The sequence below is a fragment of the Alternaria metachromatica genome (assembly GCF_023757995.1).
Source record: "Alternaria metachromatica strain BMP 0045 chromosome Unknown scaffold_26, whole genome shotgun sequence".
Taxonomy (NCBI): Eukaryota; Fungi; Ascomycota; class Dothideomycetes; order Pleosporales; family Pleosporaceae; genus Alternaria; species Alternaria metachromatica.
The window spans coordinates 1-20,254 of NW_026055517.1; the positions used below are offsets into that span (position 1 = coordinate 1).

Consider the following 20,254-nt stretch of genomic DNA (forward strand, 5'->3'; position numbering starts at 1 on the left):
TCCTGCAACAGATTCGTTGCAGGACGGTCATTCAATTTTATCAGCATGTACGGTGCAGAGAAACGACTATGCACGCTAATCTATACTACCCAACTACCATCTCACCACCCATCCTTCTCTTCACCAGCATACCGCTCATCCGCAAGCAACAGCTCCAACATAGCATCCAACAACGCCTGGTTCATACCCCTCCCCTGCAGCGCCCTCACTTTATTCAACACTGGCTCCCCATTGTTGACGCAGTTCCAGTAATCCCACTTCTTATCTAGTTCGATCCATGCTTTATCGATGATATCCCAAAGCTTGGGGTTCGGGTCGATGACATCGAGTTGCGGCCCCGAAGAGGAAGAACCCGCAGAGTGAGAAGATGAAGAGAGCAGTTCGATGTGGATGGTATGCGATGTTGGCACCGCGTCGAGCGTGACGAGCGTACCGTTGCTTTCCTGGGTGATCTTGTGTGAGAGCGTCTTTGCATGTTTCTTTGTGCTGGGAGAGGTAGTAACGCAGCGTATTTCAGCGCCTTTCTTAAGTGTGTGGGCCAGGAGGCGAATCTTCCAAGACCTGTTCTTGGGAATGGCGGGGTTTTCAGGCGTTGTAGGACCGATCTTGATGACGCCGGTTGATTGTTTGTACGTGATGGGTGTGTGTGCGAAGCGCACGGTGTCGTCGGCGGATTCCTCGTGGCCCTCGTCTGAGATGATTGAGAAACCGCCGTCGTCGACGAGGTGGCCGGTGCCGTCGTCTTCGATCAGTGTGAAGGAGCCGTCTGCGCCTACGGCAAGCAAGATCTCAAGACCCTCTGGGTTTGGAGAACCGGATTTGGGACGGTAGGCTGCGTCAAGCGGGATTATGGATCCTTCTTTTGCGAAGACGGGGACGAAGTTTAGAGGGCGGTGGACGGTGAGCTCGCCGGCGCGGTTGTATACGATGCCGGTGAAGATGTCGACGTAGCGGCCTTCTGGGAGCCAGAGCTTCTCTGCGCCGAGGTGTGTAGTCCCGTCGCGAGGCTGGGTGATGGGCGCCACGATCATTTCTGAGCCAAAGCGGAACTGATTGGGCACGTTGTATGCTTCGTCAGACTCTGGGTAGTCCCAGTACATGGGCTGAACGAGCGGCTCGTCGTCGGAGGCACTTCTCGCGTTCATGGTGTACAAGTATGGGATGAGACGGTGGCGGAAACGCAATGTATCTTCGACGATCGTGCACGCCTCTTCGTTGAACCGCCAGGGCTCGCGCGTGTTGAAAGGGTTGTTGTCTGAATGCAGACGCAGAATGGGCGACCAGCAGCCAAGTTGTACCCAACGTGTGTAGAGCTCGTCGTTCTTGTAGCCATGCGTGTGACCACCAATGTCGTTGCTCCACCAGCCGTACCCGATGTTCGATGCAGTAGCTGTGAACTCAGGCTGGAAGTGCAGGCTGTCCCAGGTGATGATAGCATCGCCAGAAAAGCCGATCTGGTAGCGCTGTGCTCCTGGGCCGCCGAATCGAGAGAGGATCAAGGGACGCTGGGACCCACGGCCATTGTCGAGGAAATGGAAGTGGTTGAGCACCCAGAGCGGGTCTACCCCAGGGATCTTGGATGTGTTGCCCTGCTGCCAGTCCACCCACCAGAAGTCTACGCCTCGCTCTTCGTGCTCGTGGTGTACGATGTCGAAGTATGCGTCCATAAACTTCTTATCCGTGCAGTCGAAAGGAATCGTCTGTTTAGACTGCGGATCGATACCAAGGTATTTGGCGACTTCAGGGTACTGCTCTTCGTGAGGCCTGAACCCGTCCGCTGGATGCAGGTTAAGCGTCAGCCTCATGCCACGATCATGCAGCTTCTTCATGAAAGCGTCAGGGTCAGGGAACAGTTTCTTGTTCCATGTGTATCCGGTCCAGCCATTGACACCGCCAGGCAGATCCCATACCAGATGCCAGTCCATATCCACAACCGCCACGTTCATGGGTACATCGTCGCGGTCGAAATGATCGTGCAAATCGAGATATTCCTTCTCGTCGTATGCGTGGTATCGACTCCACCAGTTGCCCATGGCGTATCGTGGAAGGAGAGGCTGGCTTCCTGAGACAGCGTAGTATGCACGCATGGCTTCCCGGTAGTCGCGACCATACATGAAGATGTACTGATCGGACCTGTCGCCACCCCTGCGTCCAGCAATCCACCCATTGTCTTCGAAGAGCATGGACTTGGTGTCATCCAAAGGAGCCATGCCCTCTCTCGACAGCACACCAGGACCTAGGTTGGCCCTGCCGTTCACACCGTCTAGTGTGCGAGTTGTTCCGCCCAAGTTGGAGACTTGTTGTCCGTACGTCCATGTGCCCGTCACGTCGCCCTTGAGGTGGATCTTGAAGCCATCGGCGCTAAACTTCTTCTTGTCGTACACAACGTGGAAGCGCTTCGTGACGATCTCGATGCCGTGGCCGCGGTCCCAGACATAGAAGTCGGGCACAGCTAGCTTGCGGTTGATGGCAAAGGTGCTCGCGCGGTCTTCGAATCGTCCATCCTCGGCCCACTCAAAGCGGAGTAAGCCATCTGTGAGGATGGTGAAGCGGTACTTGTCGCCTGCGACAATAGCGTCCGGGTGCGCGACCGGGCGCGTCTTGAAGTCGTAGCGAGCTTTCGTCATAGCTTGAGTGTTGAAACAAGACGAGATCAGGTAATTCCTCTCGTGTAGGCCCTCGAGGGATGTCGTGGCATTGCCCGGCGCGGTCAGACACGGACGGCGTCATTCATCTTAAGCACGTCCGGGGAAAGGAAGCTCGGACGGTGTGCCTGACTAGCATCATGATCGATGCGCGTGACCTCGGTTGAGGGGAGCGCGGCCTGTCAAACGTAAACCAGCCATGCGAGGTAAGTCAGGCGACGGCTCCAAATCGGCCCTGCTGCCTCTAGACAGCATACCAAGGTCATGGCGAACGACTGGGGAAGAAGAAATCAATAGATGGTGTTGCAAGATCGAGGGCAAAAGTGGACACGCGACGGCGTCATTTGAGCTCGGAAAGACAATGAGTCCCTGCAGGATTTCTGCAAGTAACCACAACGTAGCTGCAACGACATCGCACCGCATACAAGCATGCATGTCTTGAATACGAGCTTGTCGGATGACTTCCGCTCAACCCCAACAACGCTGCATCACACTCTATCGCAATCTGGGGGTTCTCTCAGCGTCGCATTATTCTATTGATGCCATACAATCAGATGTACTACATTCATCGACGTCCTGTGCGTATGTTCACGCAAGACTGACGTTCCCAGCAAGATTCCGGCATCCCAGCGTACCGGCTATGCTCCCTGTTATTTCCTTGACTGCAACCACGAGGAAGGCTTCCTAGATCCTCTCGCAATTCCCATTCGTATTCGAACAAGACATCTTGATGACGTCCAGCCTTGGTCAAACACACACTTCTGTACTCTTCATGCCTCCGGCACACTTGTCGTCTCTTCCCAATCCCTCCTCCATCGCTCAGCATCTGGCTTATCTGCGAGATGCAGATGCACCCTCTCGTTCACCCCCAACGAACGCCCAACATCCTGCGATGCATGCCAACTGGCAGGATGGGTTTCGGTTGCTAGCTCCTTGCGTAGCAGAGTAATTTTCAAGTGGTATCGCCTTGCGAACTTGTTGCTGATGTATAACAAGCATATGGATCGTGTGAGACTTGGCGCGTCCTTGTCGGTCAACATTATCTCAACATGGCGGCAGTTGCTTGCTAGGCGACGGGTTTTAACACAGCGGTCGATGAAAGCTTCAGCCGCCTCGCTTAATGGTGGTGAGCCATCGGGACGAGGATTGTATCGGAAGCAGCGCGAGAGCGAACGACGCAAGACGAACAGAGATTTACTGGAGTTCACTCTGATACAGAAGCGCATTGGTTGCGCCTTCAGTTGCAGCATTCTGGGCCTGAAAATCTGCATGGCTTCGGTATTGATTAACTTGGATGTCGCCAGTATCTGGACGGGTAACGTTTTGCAGACGAATGTGATTGCGGAGGGTTGGTCCGGCGCGTCGTCGAGCGTGTAATGCTTCGTCGTCATTTCGAGCTGCTCGTAGACCATGCATCGCAACTCTGGTGGAAGGTCCAGAAATCGGAAAGAGGGTTCAGACATCTCGGTGGACGTAGTTCTTGTTGACAGATTGAGGGACATCGAGGCGTAACATTCATGGATAGTAAGAGCTGAAAGTTAAATCTTATATGTGCTAAGTTATATATTCGCTGTCGACCTTGGCTTCAGTTATCTCTCTACCATGGTTTGCAGGAGAACTCCGAACATGGGGACAGCTATTGGCTGAGGTAACATCCCGATGGACTTACCATCACGTTTACTTTCATTCGTTGACACGAGATGCCCAGGCCATGAGCTCCACTCACTGGGCAGGTTCAACTCTCATTTTAGGTTACTGTCGCAGGGACACCGATTGAAGCACGTGGAACTAGACAAAATTCGGCACGACTGACAGAGACAAGAACAGACGAAGAGAAAACATCTATACCAGAAGTGACCCAAAGGAACACTACTCACGCACTCGAACACCTCATCACGGTTTCGACTCTCTTCACTTACGACCAGGATAATTTCAATCACTGTGCAAACTCTCCGAGTACACACACTAAGAGATGTACATATGTGCGAAGGTAGTGACCTGATATGTTCGGCGCTGTAAGACGTTGAAAAGAGCACACAGTCAACAGCCGTAGCATGTGTCATGTAAAAGCTTACTAGAAAACGATTAATTGCAAACGTCGCCCTTGCGCCCTTTGCAAACCATGGTACTACAGTACTAGCTTACGACTCATCACCAAGCACCTGATGAGAGCCAAACACCCCACGATCGGCTTTCCCGAAGAAGACTTCCTTTTCACCTTGCCATAGTCGCTCTTCTTACAGATAATCACAACTCAAATCTATCCTCATACTAGGTACACGATGGGAAAGCGCAAACCCCACCCCGTCGGCCGTCCACCAAAGAAACCCGCACCAACCGAAGAAGACGAAGAGAAAGGAACAATATACTTCTACATGCCCAACGAAAAGCCCTATGGCATATTCTGCCAATGGCACCCCAGCCCCTTCAACATCCCCATCGCATCACTCCAATGGCTCGTCGACCTTGCACCACCACCACCCCCTTCCACCCCATCCACAACAACAATCTCAGCATCCTCCATCCTATCAACCCACGCCACCACCACCCCCTCCAACCCAACCCCCTTCCTCCCCTTCACCTGCGCCGAACAATCCTACATGTACTGCAAATCCCTCTTCTTCTCCGACTCCGCCACCTGCACGCTCATCCTCTCTGCTCCAGACCCAAAAAGCCAGAAGAAACACGGTCAGCGCATCACAAACTTCTCATTCACCGCCTGGACCGCCGTGAAAAGCCGGGTTGCGCGCGTGGGGAACTGGTATAAATTCACGGGCGGGGATGAATATGCTGGGAAGGGATCGGGCAATGGGGGGAGGCATATGAGGAGTGTATTGCTGGGGACGGGGGAGAGGGAGTTGGCGGAGGCGGGGAGGAGGGATAGGGTGTGGGGGATTGGGTATAGGGCGTTTGAGGCGGAGGGGTATAGGGAGTGGTGGGGGGAGAATGTGCTAGGAGTGTGTTTGGGGGATGTTAGGGGGAGGATTGGGGAGATGGATCGGAGGGGGAGGGAGGAGGGGGTGGGGGTGGATTGGGATTGGGATGGTGGGTTGGATGGCGATGGGGATGGTGTGGGTGAAGTTGAGGGAGAAGAAGCTGAGGAAGATGAAGCTGATACTGGTGCTGTTGTCCAAGAAGTAGAACAAACCTAAAGTTCCTCCACCTCCCCACCCCTCCCCCTCCCCTCCCTCTCCAAACTCTCCACCACCATCCCCGCCACAATCCCATGTCCCGCCGGCCTCAAATGAAAAACCCTCTTATAGCTATCCGGCAACAACCAATGAATCCCATCACCCAGTCCCCCCTCAACCCCCACCCCCTTCCCCTTATCCACAAACCCCTTCTTAGGATCAACCTCCCACCCAGGATGTTCCTCCACCGTTCTACCAACATCCCTCGCAATCCCCGCCTCAAAAGACCCCTTCGGTACATCACCGCCCGTCCTATTCTGCAGCGCAGTCTTATTCTCGCCCGTATCAACGGTGTTCCATTCGTAGAAGACGAGGCCGGCGCGATTAGGAGCTGGTTCTAGGATGTGGGGTTCGCAGTAGCGACCCCGTGCCTCAGTAACCTCCGCGTCGTAATCTATGAAACGGACGTTTGGACCGGAGTCGCTAACGGCTTTGAATAAGATGGCGTTGACGGCGCGGACCATGTCGTTTAGCTCCTGGCGTAGGGCGCGCGTGAGGTATTGTTTTGTCCATTCGACGTCTTTCCAGACGGCCCAGGTGATGTTGTCGCATGTTTTATCTTCTTCACCGAAGAAAGACGCGTAGCCTGTGTAGTAAACCACGCCGTGTTGTTGGTTCATCTTTGGTTTTGCGGCGTTGAGGAGGAGGGTGACGTTGTGGTAGAGTTCTGTTTCGTTCGCTATCCGAGCTCGTGCTTCGTTAATAGCTGTCTGGCAGGCGTCTTCGCCTGACAGATAGAACTGGTAGATACAGTTGCTTAGTATGGGTGTTAGGCCGATGTCGTTTCCGCCGGCGGAGATGGTGAGAAGGTCGAGGTTATCTTGTAAAGCTGGGATCTGGGTTTCCAAGATCTCAGTGCTGGTAGAGCCGGAGCAGGCGAGGAACTGGTGGGTGCGGTTTGGGTTGGGGCCGAAAAGGGTGGTTTGTAGGATGTTTGGGTAGGAGGAAGTGTAGCGGGAGCATGACCAGTCGAGACGCGTGCCGGATCCTAGGCCCGCGGCGTAGGAGTCGCCGATTGAGGCGAAGCGTTGGATCCACGGGAATTTGATAGTGGGGTCGAGGAGAGGGGATTGGAGTGCGTTGTTGGAGGGATTAGAGAAGATGGTGGCTGTGAGCCAGTTGGTGAGCGTTGGAAGGAACATGGTGCCAGCACGGCGAATGTAAGGTGGATTCAAGTAAGCATGAGAGTCCCTCCAAGGGCATCATCAACCAGAAAACTGTGCTCTTGTGAAATAGCAAACTTGTCAAGATACCTTTCTTATCGTCGTTGCCTTGCCGCGCCTTTGGGGCACTGTAGTCACGCGCCGTAAGCTGAGCTCCTCATGCGCGAATCGAGAGCCCACGAGGTCATGATTGGACAACGAGTGGCAGGAATGGAAGTCTGTCTGAACACCATCAACTTCGTAAATTTAGCAACTTTGGGATGCAAGGCTAGACGCATCCGCTACAACGGCAAGACGTTCGACATACATGCCACAAAAGTTTGAGGTAGCACCCGTACCCGTCCGTAGCGCTACCTCTTGCGACCCGCTCACCAGACAACACCTCACGAGTTGAAAATCCTCGAATACAACTTCTCATGTCTCCCCACCCAAAGATCCATAACGGGGACACTCTGCCCCGCATCCTCCACCGCCCGATCCCACCCCTCATCCACCAACCCCCGAATCCTCTCCTGCAGCTCCGCGCTCGCAAGAACCGCCTGCGCCTGATACGGACCCATAACGCTCGCTCTCACAGCCGCACTAACCACAGTGCGTGCATGTGAAAAGAGGAACAAGTACGCAGCCTGTTGCAGCGGAACAGCCAGGATACTCGTGACGAGACCCCACAGCGGCGCGAGATGCACGTTGATATGCTCTGAAGTGCGCAGTGCAGCAGAGAACGCCGTGAGTGCTTTAATCGCGACTTCGCTACCCATCACCCCATCCACGGTATCTTGAGACGCCGTCACTTTAGGCCCGTTATACTGCGTCCTAAAACTACGATCCCAAACCGCCAACAACGCGCGGCCCTGTGCTACACTCGCCCGTCGCGCAACGGTACACGGTGTACTCGCGTCGAAGTCATTGTCCAGTGTCTCGATGGCTTGCGGCGTGCGGTACCCGGCTAGCACGTAGGGCAGCGATGTGCTTGCGAGCGTTGAGAGCGATAGGCGGAGGAAGGTGTGGAACGCGGGTAACTGCGTTGCCGACGGCGCCGACGGCTTGTGGTGCGCGAGATAGGATTCTAGACCGGAGCTGAAGGCGAAGGAACCTAGTGGGAGCGCGGAGTCGGCGAGGAGGAGGAGCGCGTGGAGGGCTGGGGGGTGTTAGGTTGTTAGGTTGGGGGATGGGTGGGTGGAGAGGGCGATAACGGACCTGCGTCATTTGCGGGGGTTGAAGGTGTCGTTGCGACGGTATTTGGATTCAATCTGGCTTTCGCATCCTGAAGCCGTCTTTCGAGATCCGCTATCTCGTCTTGGACGGCTTGTTGCTCCAGCGGTGGTTGTGTCATCGTGTGCGTGGGAACGATGATGCGGCTAGAGTAGGGTACAACATGCGCCTCGGCGACTATGCCCAAGATGGACGGGGGTATCCATCCGGGCGCATGCAGCTTTACACATGCATAGGCCTAGTCTGAAGATAGTAATGCATGATAAAGTTGTTCCATTTCGTCTCGTCTCGTCTCATCAATATATGTAATCATGAGCCTCGTAGTCATTCATCCCGTAATCAAAACTCCAGAACCAGCCCATCATCCGAAGGCATACAAGTCGAAGAAGGGTATACAGATGACAATTGCGCCCGAGAAGAAAACCCATGCTGTACACGCTAAACAAGAATGGCTGGAAGCCTACGCCTACGCGTCTTCTTCCTTTGCGTCCTTCTTGGGGATATCGGCGAACATGAGTGTGCCGCTGCCCTTGTTCGACTCGAAGTTCTTTGCGCTCGTCTTCTTAAACAGAGTTTGCGGCTTCGATCTAGACGTGCGTTAGTCTATACTCCATCGCCGGTGTACAGTTGGATAGCGACTTACTTCTTCATGGCGTGCTTGGTCTTGAAAGCCTGCAACTTCTGTGTAGCGGGGCTCATGATGTCGTCCGACGGCGAGACAAACTTCTGCTCCCTGGAGTATCATTAGTGATGCGCAGTGGGAGATAAACATGTATGAACTCACTGTGGGTTGTCTAGACGCGACTGCAGAACTTGACGGTGGTAGTCGAGGCTCTTGGAGTCCTTCTTCTCGGCGTCCTTCTCCGGGGAAGACATGGGCTTGACTTGCGCGTTGGTGTCGCGAGGGGTGAGGACGTTGGTGGCCATTGCGGTAGGGTAGTTGCGGTTGATGTAAAGGTGGAAGACTTGATCGAAAGTTTTCAAATGTGGACGTTTTCAAGGTCTTGTAGCAAGTTGCAGATGTTGTAGTTTGTGCTGAAGAGGCGCTGTCTGAAAGGCTCTTGTTGCGGATTGCGGTCGTGGTTATAGTAGTCTTGTTCAAGGGTGTTTATGGTAGCCTGTCGCGTGGGGCAACGGCGAGGAACGTCATACCCTGCGCCTTCAGCCTTACATCCCTACGTTCACGGGCCCGCCCACTTAAACATCCCAGATCCGGCCTTCAGTTTGAAATGACAGCTCTCACATGATTGGCTGACAATGAACGCTTTGCCTAGTGCACCGAGCAAAGGTACCAGCCCAGTGTGAGTCAAAGGCTATAGAATCACATCATATAACACAAATTGGACATGGTATCTTTGTTTGCATTCTTTCTCTGGGCCATCCCAGGCCTGAGCTCCGCAGAGCCAACGGAATTTATCTAAACCCATCCGCGGAAACATTGCCGACCGAGAGACGAACTCCGTGCATCTAGTAAAACATGCTAACACATGTCGTCTGAACATGCATCGCAACTATCATCGTACATTGTCTCGCGCTCTTGCGCTGCCGAACTCCAACGCCTTGAATTTGGCAGAAAGCCACCCGCAAAACACCAACGTCCCAGGCACTGCTTCGTGCTTGGCCTCAAAATTCGCCTTCAACGCTATTGTAAACTTGTAAGAAAGGGTACTGAAGGAAATGCAGCTGGTGATGTACATGTGGCAAAATGCAGGGAATAAGAAAAGGGTATCCGGTTTGCAGAGCTCTCACAAATGGACGCGCATGGTATCGTTGCTGCCAAAGGCTTTGCCGCAATTCGGGCACTTTCTCGCGCGGTTGGTGAGTCGATCTTGCACGCACTGGTCGCAGAACATGTGCCCGCAAGTCTTGATGACCGTGTTCTTGAGCTTGCTCTTGCAGATCTGACACTGGATCAACAGCTCCATCGTAGACACTTCAGAGCTCTGGTTGGCCGTGCTCTTCTTTTTGTAGATTTGCACTTGCTTCTCCAGTCCAGTCACTTGTGCAACAAGCTTGTCTCGCTCGGTTTCCGATTCGCGTTGGGCGTGCTTTGCCGCGAGACATGTCGCGTCCTTGGCCTCGACGACCTTCTTGAGCTCCGCTATCTGGCTGACATGACCCTCGGAAGTGATGGCATTCTCGCTGACCTTTTGTTGCAGCTGGCGGTGCTGGGTAGAAAGATCATCCATTTGCGATCGCATTTCCGCACATTGCTTCTCCAGCTTGTCGACCAGTGACCGGCTCAAGGAATCCGCCTCTTTCAACTGCGCCACTACTTCCGTGGCTTTGGTAGCCTGGGCACGGAGGATGCGGATTTGTTGCTCGAGTTCTCCTTTGGTCTTCATTGCTGCGAAAAACTTTTGATCCGCTTTGGCCTTGTCCGCATGTGCCTTGGCAATGTTCTCTTCCCACGCAGCAATCTCGGTGATCTTCTTGCTCGCGATCGCCTGCGCCTTTTTCCATGCCGACTCCATGGACGGGAGTTCGTTGCCCAGAATCTTGCATTGGCTCTCAAGCTTGGAGATCTTGCTGCGCAGCTGCTCCGGCGTCAAGTCGTCTAAGCCAGACATTTCTTGGTCTCCTGAACTCTGCTGCTCCGCAATCTGGAGGCGCAGTCGCTCGCATTCCGATTCAAGTGCAGCAATGCGGCTGTCGCATGCGCTCGCAAGCTGCTTCGCCTGCTCGATAGAATCCTTGGAATCCTTGTGGCTCGCCTCCAAGAGGTTATTCTTGGTGGCTAGTTCGTCACGGGCGTTTCGAATGCGAGCACAGTTCGCTTCCGCTTGCGAAACGTGGCTTGCACTGTCTGCCAAGCTAGCGCGGACCTCATCGTCCACCTTGATCCTGTAGGCTGTTCGCTCTGCTTGGAACTTTTGCGCTTCTTCCCGCAAGGAAATGTTGGTGGCTTCGAGATTGTTGATTCGCTTGATCACGTCTTCATGCTGGTTCTTGATAGCTTTGAAGAGATCGGTCTTTGCATAATCATCATCCGACAGCCCGGTAAGCTTGACCTTCAATGCTGAAACTTCCTCGGTAAGCTTCTTGTTTTCCTGCTCGATCTGCTCAAGCTGCTCTTTCCTCTTGGCTGCCTCGGCTATGGCCTGGTTTTTTGCAGTTTCCAACTCTTCACTGATCGGTCCGGGTGAGGTGCCATTGATGGCTTCTGTTCCGTTGCTGGTAGATGGAGCCTCCTCCTTTGCAGGCGCGCTTGTGCCGTGCGCCTGCTGCTCGAGTTTCTGAACTTGGGCGCTCTTCAAGCGATCGAGCTTCTTCTCAGCGACCAGGTAGCGATGAGTAGCCGTGTCCAACCGGTCAGATAGTTGCTCTTTCTCGGTGGTGACGCGTTGCAATCGCACAACGTGATCCTTCTCCGTGACCAAGAGTTCTGACAGCTTCTGTTGGAGTTTCGCAACCTCAGGACTGCTTGCAGGATATCTCGCAAAGAGATCGGAGAGGGATGCAAGGATCTTTTCTTTGCGGTCCGAGAGGTGTTTTTTGAAGGTCTGGGTATCCTCGCACAGAAGCGCAGCGGGTACCGACTGCGAGGCATCGGAGTCGCCTGATGATGCAGGTAGTTTCTCGGCGCCCAGGAGTTTGATTTCATCGATAAGCTAAGCAGCAATTAGCATCACCTCAATCAACTTCCAGGGGTATACTGACCTGATCAAACCAAGCGTCGATTGTGCGGAGGTGGTCGTCGTGGTACTTGGAGCGGCCCTCCAGCTCGTTCAGTTGTGACTCGACGGTAGCCTTCTCGCGCTTGAACTCGCGCATCTGGCGCAGAATGGCATCTTTCTGGAACGACTGTAGAATCGAGTGGTCAGCGGGTGTGTGCGCCGTGGGCGTGGGAGGAGGGCGGGAGGTGATCGGGGGGCGAACCTCGATGTCATCTTTCCACGGCAAGTCAGCGTCTGGGTGGGAGCGAGCACCGTTGACGGTCACGGCTTGCCTCTTAGCGGGAGGAGCAGCGTCGTCGGCAATGGGCCGTTTTCGGTCCTCCATCTTGACGGCGTCAAGCGATGGGGGTGCGACGGTCCTGGCTTCGAGCCTCATCGAGGAGACGCCGGCTTCGAGATAGGGCAGCGAAGACGCGCGCGCTCTCAGGTCATTAAAGGGAGATGAAGGAGCGGATGGCAGGCACGCAGGAGACGGGCGGGCGAGAGGCAGCGGCAGGCGGGCGGGTGTGTCGTGTGAGGCCGGTGGGTGAGGAGGTCGAGCGAAGAGAGTTCGTTAGCAGCCCAGGTGGACTGCCAAGAGCTAGTGTCGCGCTAGGGCGTGGTCTGTGTCTGTCGACGCGACCCTCTGCGTGCTGCCCATTCCCCACCACTGCCCGCCAATGTGAGAAAGAGAGCGAGCAGCCAGAGCCTGGCGTGAACGAGTGCTGCATACACATGGCTGCCGACGACGCTCCCAATCAGCCGCCTGCTGCCGGTAGCGACAAGGCGCCTGCGCCTGCGCCTAAACCTGCGGCGGCGACCTTTAGTTCTTTTATTAATAGTGAGTCGTCCCATGCAGTGGCGCCGACTCTGCTAAGCCATGGTCAGAGAATACAACGGGCAAAAAGTTCGCTCCCAAAGCCGCACGACGACGACCTGCCGCTGCTGCTGCACCCACTCCTACACCCTCTGCGCCTGCCGAATCGCAAACTTCGCAGGCCGAACCACAGCCCTCGAATGCGCCGGCGACTGAGCCCCCGACTACCGCCGAGCTACCTACGCCAGCCGCGACCCAAGAACCTGCCACAGCGACTACTCCCCAAGCTGTCCCCAGTACAGCCGAGTCTTCCACAGCGCCTCCATTACCGACCCCGAACCCTACCCAGCCACTGCCTACTCCAGCACCTACCAATACCGACACCCAGACACAAGCCGAGAAAGAGCCCCATGTCGCTGTACAGCCTTCGACAGACCGGGGTCTCACTACCCAATACCTGGAAGATGCGGGCGATGGCGGCAGGTCACCCAAGCGGCGTCGTATAGAACCACCCGTACAATTAGGCACCCCAGCGAGTCAAGATGTCACTGCAAGTGGAGGAGATACTACAGGTCCGTCACAGTCGGCACAACAAGAAAATGAAGTAGCTGCACAACCACAGCCAGAGGCCGAAGCTACTCCCACTGTCGATGCGCCGGTACCAGCGAACAACACCGGCGAACAGACTGCCGACCCGAATGTCCCCGCCCCTACTGCAGATTCCCAGGCCCTTCCACAACCGCGAAAGAGGAGGAAGCTTCCATGGGCAGCGGTGAACCACCCTCCAGAGGGCGAAGAAGAGGCCGCAGCTGCTGCGCCGACTCGAAAGCCTCGCCAGCCACGCAAGAAGAGGGCCGCTGCAGCAGATCCAGATGCAGAACACGTTGAACAAGAAGGAGAAGACGAGGAAGAGGCGCAGCCCACCCGGAAGCGAGCTGCCGCCAAGCCCCGTGCAAGAAAGAAGGCCGCCGAACCCGCTGCACAAGATGGCGAGGAAGCTCCAGCGCCGGCGAAGAAAGCCAGGAAGCCAAGAAAGACCAAGGGGGCTCTGAGCAGCGAGGTCGTCGAAGGCCCAGAAAATGAAGTCGGCCGCATAGCAGATGAGATCGTAGCAGCAGCCGTGCGTCGCAAACCCAAAGCAAAGAGGAGGAGAAGGGCCACTCCAGAGGGCGAAGAAGGCGAAGAGGTCGATGGAGTGGAAGGCGAGGAAGGCGCAGTCAGGGAGAAGAAACGGAAGGGGCGACCGCCACGAGAGCCCACACCATCCGATGCCGAAGACCAGACGATTGACCCCAATGAAACCTACATGGATACTCTAGCAGCCCGGGATCTTCGCGTTGGAAAGCTGTCTTCACGGGAAAAGCAAATGCGTACCATCGATTGGGATGCCGTTAAGCAACGTCGAAGAGAAGAAGACAACAAGAACATCCCTTCGAAAGCAGATCAGGAAAAACAGGACAGACTTTTGGCAGAAGCAGGAGCAGAGCTGGCGGCTTCACAGGTTGAAGCAGGACCCAGGTATCGTGCGAACGCAGCAGGCGAGTTGGAATTAGATCCCACCACTGTATTTATCGACCGAGAGGGCGACGCAGACCGTCTCATTAGCGACATGACCGTCGTTGAAGACCAAGATATTACAGCACGCCTCACAACCCGCAGCTTCATGAAGAACAACAAGCGCTTCCCCAACGAGTTCCTCCTGCCCGGCCAAGGACGACGTTGGACCACGGACCTCACGAACCTGTTCTACGAGGGCCTCAGATCCTTCGGCACCGATTTCCAGATGATATCCCAAATGTTCCCCGGCTTCACCCGCCGCTCCATCAAAACCAAATTCACCCGCGAAGAACGCGACAACCCCGACGACATACGCGCCGCTCTCCAAGGCCGCTGCGAGATCAACGGCGATGGCTGGAATACGTTCCTGCAGAAATCGGAAAAGACCGAGGCCTCTTTCGCCGACACGGATAGGATCAAGCGCGAAATGGCGGCAGAGGAAGCAGAGTATGCGGAGAAAATCGCCAAGGCGAAAGCGGAGGCCCAGGAGAGGAAACGCCAGAGGGAACTTGCTGGTGTTGATCAGGATGGGAATCCGATTGGTGATGGTGCGAATAAGGAGAATGGCAAGGGCAAGAAGAAGAGGGGGAAGAATAAGCAGGTTGCTTTTCAGGAGGAGCAGGGCGTGGAGATTGTGGGTGAGATTGGGGATGATGATACTTGGGGGCAGGAGTAGTGGGCGATGTTTGATACGGCCGTGTCAATGATTGATGGATATGATACCCTTTAGATTCTACGGCCTCTGAAAGTAGAGAAATAGAACGATTGATGCATGATCATGCATGTCGTCAAGTTGAAGTGAAGGGTCTCTTGGAGTGATGCCAGCTTTGTCTGCGGGTGTTGCGAATTGTCTGTCAAGCGCTGCTAGGCATTATATTATCGGCGATGTGTTCCTGCTGTCCTGTCGTAGTCTTGGCGATGCTGCATGTAATTTTTGGAAGGTGCGATGGCAATCCAAGGCTACATATGTAAGTTGACATGATTGCACTAACTTTTCAAGGATGTAAAGGACGCCGGTTGTTGCTGCGCATGACGTTCGTGGCTGCCTGGTCACGTCTACACAGCCCCCTCGGTTCCTTCCATACTCAATATTTGTTGTTATCCTCCACAGTGCTATTCTCTCACCTCACTGCCCGCAATCTTTCCGTCGTCATATTTTCGCCCTCCAGACCATCTGTTTTAACATCGCTTTACGCCATGCTATGCCACTTCTGTCAAAACCTTGTTTTCGTACCCGTCAAGGAAGTCAGCGTGCAGAATGTCAATTGGTGGTTACCTGGCTCAAGGTTCATCTTCAATCCCGACACAGACCTTGTAAGCGTACATCAGCCTTCAAGAAAAGCGTTAGAACTCTCAGCCGGCCAAGGATGTCGAGTTTGCGCCATGTTCTCCTTTCAATTATTCCAAAACACTCGGTCTGTCCATGCGCCTCGTGATAACGACCACGAAATCGCACCAGTTTTGCTCTCTATAGGACAACATCCGGCAGACAGGGTGGTGGTCTATGCGGGGAAATATCCAGATTCGCGCGAAATGAAGCTGCGCTGTGGAGAAAAATCAATCTCACTTAGGACACACAAACCTATCTCTGGTATAAAAGATGGACATGTCTCATGAACCTAGCTGACATGGGATGCAGATGACCTAAGTACCAGGTTTGATCTCTCTTGCATTCTCTCTTCAGAATCCGAAGAACGATGCAACCCAATCGGTTCTGCCGTCGACAACTACACAGGATCTGACCACAACATGGACCTGATAAGAACATGGTTCCAAGAGTGTCAAAAGGGACATTGTCTTTGTAACACCGAAGTTTCATCGCAGACGCTACCGTTACTACCCACCCGAATCATTGAAATTACAAACGACAGTCACGCTCATATCGTAGAAACTATTGGGATGCGAGCGGAGTACTTGACCCTCAGTTATTGCTGGGGCCAAGGAAAGAAATTACTGTGCACAAGAGGGTCAGGCTCATACGAACAGTTCAAACAGAAGTTACCAGTCGATGACATGATGCCTATGACTTTCAAAGATGCTTTGCAAGTTACTAGGGTTCTTGGTTATCATTACCTATGGATAGATGCGTTGTGCATCATTCAGGATGATCTTGAAGATGTCGGCAAAGAGATAGCTAGGATGGGAGACATATATCGACAGTCGACGTTGACTATACTCGCAGCGAATGGTCCAGATACCGACTCAGGTCTCTTTTCCAAACGTGATGCACGAGGTAGTAAATCTTGTAACGTCTGGACAACTTCAAAACGTGGCAGCAACTATCTGCGAAAACATCTGTCAATACAACCTTGGATTCGAAACCGTCACCATGCTCCACGGAAAAGAGGATGGATTCTTCAGGAAGAAATATTGTCGAAACGGTTGCTGACTTTTGACAATACCGATGTCGCTTGGTCTTGCGTTATGGGCGAAGCAAGTGAGTGCGACCCGTGTATGGGCACATCAGCCCGGGAAGCAGTAAAAGAATCTGAGCTGTACTCCGTAACCCAACCGCCGATGCGGCTGATAGCAAGGCATCCAAGTATATTCGACAAGCTCCCGCCTCCCGTGTATGGTTTCCGATGGAATCACTTCGACGTATGGTACGAAACGATTCGAGGCTACAGCGAGAGGATATTGAGTGTTGACTCTGACAAATTGCTTGCAATCGCAGGCTTGGCAAGTATCATGCAACAACATTACGGTCTTACCTATGTCACTGGGCTTTGGAGAGAAGATCTGCAAGCTGGATTATGCTGGAAGGTTAGTGGACGGCATAAAATGTTTTGCAGAGACGGACCAAGGTCCATCACCGAGAGCTTCCCGGATTACCTTGCGCCGACTTGGTCTTGGGCCTCTGCACATGGTATGTGTGTGGAGTTCTCCACGGTTTACTTACAACCCCTTCCAGAAGAAGGAATGCAAGTCGTCGATGTGGAAGTCTCGCATCTACCAGGGGCTCTCGCAACTTTCGGTTACATCAAATTCGCTAAACTGTCTATCTGTACTAGAATGTGGCGGATATCTCTGGCATCGCCTCAAATAGATTTATCACGCGGTTCATCCCCTGAAGTCGACGAAGAAAAACGCCCTATGTGTGTCTATGCATTCGACACACCTAGAAGGTCCTTCGTTAGTAATGTCTTGCTGGATTCGTTCAAAGTCTATGAGGATATCTCGAAACGGTATCCGATTAAAGGACAGCTCAAAAAGATTTATCTCGCCCCGGAAGGTACTTCTAGTAAGAAGTTTTGCACCCATCAACTCTTATCCGATGGATATGAGGTTTGGTGCGTGCCCTGTCTCGTACAGGGAGACGGCCGCGGAGGCCGTCAGATGGAAACCATCGTTTTGACCCCGATCAACGCTGATAGACGGGAGTACCGACGAATTGGCATAATGAAGATCCTGAGCAAAGACTACGATAGGTTCATGGCAGGCAAGGCTGTACATGAAGATCGCGAAATAATCCATATCCTTTGATCACGATGAGCATGTCAAGGAGATCACCAACACCACTACTTTCATGTCAGACGCACAATTCACTCCCATTGCCGACACGAAATGGATAGTCGCTCTACCCAATGGACTCACATACTGCGCCAGAACTCCTACTCATTCCACCCTGTCCTCGCCTTAATAGCATCCGCCGCCTTCTCCGCAATAGCATAAACTGTCGTACAAAGATGCGTCGCTGGCAAATACGGAACGATACTCGCGTCAACCACACTCAACTTCCCAACGCCATAAACCTTCAAATCCGTTCCCACAACACCGCCAAGTTCCTCCGGAAGCATCGACGCCGTACCCGCCATATGAACGAAAGTCGGATCCATCGTACTGCGCAGATACCTTTCAATTGCAGCATCGCTCGTAACATTGGCTCCAGGCGAAAGCTCGACGGCGCCGAGACCAGAGAAGGACGAAAGGGTGTTGAAGCGGCGTGAGAAGCGCACCATTTGCACGGCGAATTTGATGTCTAGGGGATTGGAAAAGGTGCGCCAGTCAACCAGTGGGCCTGATGCGGGATCAGTTGGGTTGATGTTTACGGTACCGCGACTCAATGGGCGCATGATCGCAGCGTTTCCTATGGGCCCTTCTGCAAAGGTGAATTCAAAGGCCGCAGCGTCGTCGCGTGCGAGATAGTCGGCGGTGATGTTGTGTATGGCTTTGGCGCCTGCTATGAGTGTCTCGTCATATTGAGCTGGGAGGTAGGGAGTTGGGTCTTGAGCCGCGACAGCATCGACGAGCGTTTGCCAACCTTCTGGGTCGACGGTCTTGAGGGGTAGGAAAGCAGCTTGGTTTCCTCGGGATGTCGTGAGAGGGCCTTCGCGCGACTGAATGTACTTTTTCTCCGCTTCGGCGTAGAAGGTCTGGTTCGTTGCTAGGGCTCCAGCGGTGGGAAAGTATGGGTTGGTCGTCCAGTTCCAGACACTGCCTCCAAAGGGATGGTCTTGGAAGTTTGCACCTACACCAGGTAGATGTTTCTTGACCGCAATACCAGCCCCCTCAAGAACACTCTTCGGACCAACACCGCTGCGCTGCAACAACCACGGCGTCCAAATCGCGCCCGCCGCAACGATAACCTCCTTCCTCGCCTTCACAACACTCTTCTCAGTACCTCCCACCTTCACCATACTCACACCCTCAGCCTCCAACTCACCACCCTCCTTGAACAGAATCTCAGTTGCCTGATACCCCGTCAAAAGATGATAATTCCGCCTCTTCGCATACGGTTCATAATGCGCCGTCCTAGCATAACTCCTCGTCCTCAAAACGGGATCCAACGCACTCGGCGCCATAATACTACCAATCGCATTTCCCGCCGCAGCCTCCTTCGGCTTCTCCACACCAATCTCTCTCCACGCATCCCACAACCGGTTTTGACCGGGGAACTGGTACGGCGGGAAGGATACCTGAATCTCACCATGTCCACCATACGCCGCCTCAACATCCCACGTATAATTGTACTTCTCCGCCACTTCTTCGCTCGGCGGCGTGAAGGTAACGGATTTTTTGAAATAAGGAAGCAGGTCTTTGAAGCCCCAACCTTTGTTCCCGAGGGCTTCCCACGCGTTATAGTCGGCTTCGCTGCCGCGGTCGAAGAACATCCCGTTTACGGCACTGCTTCCGCCGACTATGGCGGCTGCGAGAGGGCTCGTGGTGTCATTATTGAGGCCAGGATTTGGGACGGGAGTAAAGTTGAAGTAGCGTTCGGGGGTTGGAGCGAAACTTAGAGTGTTGGCTGGGACGAGGATGCTGGGGTCGTTTACGAGGTTGCCGTATTCGATTACGAGGACGGTATCTGTGGTGGTTTGTTAGGATGGGAGGGTATGGGGCTGATATGAGGGGTTAAGACTTACGTTTTCCGTTCTCCGTTAGTCTGTTTGCGACGGTGAGGCCGGATGTGCCTCCTCCTACGATGATGTAGTCGTATGTTTGGTTGAGGGGGGCGGTGATGTGTACAGCAGATACTCCTGCTGCCGCAAAAGTGCTAACGAGCAGTTGAACGAATGAAGACACCATCTTGGCTACAATTTGACCTTGACCAATTCACCTCTTCTTTTCCGAGCGAGATCGTTTATATACCCATCCAGACCTACATACCGACCCCGTTACACAACGCACACCGGATCATCTCAGCAACCTCTTCTGCATCATGCACATCTAAATTATCCATAAACTTTGTCGACGCTTCCATGCCACATCCAAAACTCTACAAGGGCCAAATGCACCCCCAATGCATACCACACGGCCTATACCCGCCGAGCCCTTCCCTTACATAACCACTCACATCTCACCTTCCCGATCTCGCCTCCATCGCCCCACACCCGCAAGCGGGCGGCAGAATTACCGCCCGTTCCAGAGCCGCGGAGACTCCACAGTACATGCAAGAGCAGGGGGACTGAGGTATTTTACATTGAGGTGCGGAGGCGGGTAAATCGTTAGCAGGCCTCGCTTATATGTATGCATGTATGTGAGATGGCGGATATGTAGTGCCGCGGAGGAAGGA

At 53.9% G+C, this 20,254-nt stretch overlaps 7 protein-coding genes across 7 annotated transcripts; 1 reads left to right on the forward strand and 6 right to left on the reverse strand.

The window, feature by feature from the left end:
* Positions 1–101: 101 nt before the first annotated feature.
* On the reverse strand, positions 102–2,627 carry J4E83_008613 (uncharacterized protein; the record flags this gene model as incomplete). The annotated part of the gene is made up of 1 exon (XM_049335509.1): positions 102–2,627. The coding sequence occupies one exon, from the start codon at positions 2,625–2,627 to the stop codon at positions 102–104; it is 2,526 nt and encodes an 841-aa protein (XP_049185245.1).
* Positions 2,628–5,793: 3,166 nt separating this feature from the next.
* On the reverse strand, positions 5,794–6,978 carry J4E83_008614 (uncharacterized protein; the record flags this gene model as incomplete). Its single annotated transcript, XM_049335510.1, has 1 exon — positions 5,794–6,978. One exon carries the CDS (start codon positions 6,976–6,978, stop codon positions 5,794–5,796), a length of 1,185 nt encoding a protein of 394 aa, XP_049185246.1.
* A 404-nt stretch (positions 6,979–7,382) lies between these two features.
* On the reverse strand, positions 7,383–8,332 carry J4E83_008615 (uncharacterized protein; the record flags this gene model as incomplete). Its single annotated transcript, XM_049335511.1, has 2 exons — positions 7,383–8,137; positions 8,197–8,332. 2 exons carry the CDS (start codon positions 8,330–8,332, stop codon positions 7,383–7,385), a joined length of 891 nt encoding a protein of 296 aa, XP_049185247.1.
* A 345-nt stretch (positions 8,333–8,677) lies between these two features.
* On the reverse strand, positions 8,678–9,138 carry J4E83_008616 (uncharacterized protein; the record flags this gene model as incomplete). Its single annotated transcript, XM_049335512.1, has 3 exons — positions 8,678–8,798; positions 8,855–8,944; positions 8,996–9,138. 3 exons carry the CDS (start codon positions 9,136–9,138, stop codon positions 8,678–8,680), a joined length of 354 nt encoding a protein of 117 aa, XP_049185248.1.
* Positions 9,139–9,956: 818 nt separating this feature from the next.
* Positions 9,957–12,264, reverse strand: J4E83_008617 (uncharacterized protein; the record flags this gene model as incomplete). The annotated part of the gene is made up of 3 exons (XM_049335513.1): positions 9,957–11,822; positions 11,872–12,015; positions 12,091–12,264. 3 exons carry the CDS (start codon positions 12,262–12,264, stop codon positions 9,957–9,959), a joined length of 2,184 nt encoding a protein of 727 aa, XP_049185249.1.
* Positions 12,265–12,602: 338 nt separating this feature from the next.
* Positions 12,603–14,917, forward strand: J4E83_008618 (uncharacterized protein; the record flags this gene model as incomplete). The annotated part of the gene is made up of 2 exons (XM_049335514.1): positions 12,603–12,708; positions 12,756–14,917. The coding sequence occupies 2 exons, from the start codon at positions 12,603–12,605 to the stop codon at positions 14,915–14,917; spliced, it is 2,268 nt and encodes a 755-aa protein (XP_049185250.1).
* A 2,935-nt stretch (positions 14,918–17,852) lies between these two features.
* On the reverse strand, positions 17,853–19,767 carry J4E83_008619 (uncharacterized protein; the record flags this gene model as incomplete). The annotated part of the gene is made up of 2 exons (XM_049335515.1): positions 17,853–19,546; positions 19,605–19,767. 2 exons carry the CDS (start codon positions 19,765–19,767, stop codon positions 17,853–17,855), a joined length of 1,857 nt encoding a protein of 618 aa, XP_049185251.1.
* Between the last annotated feature and the right edge of the window lie 487 nt (positions 19,768–20,254).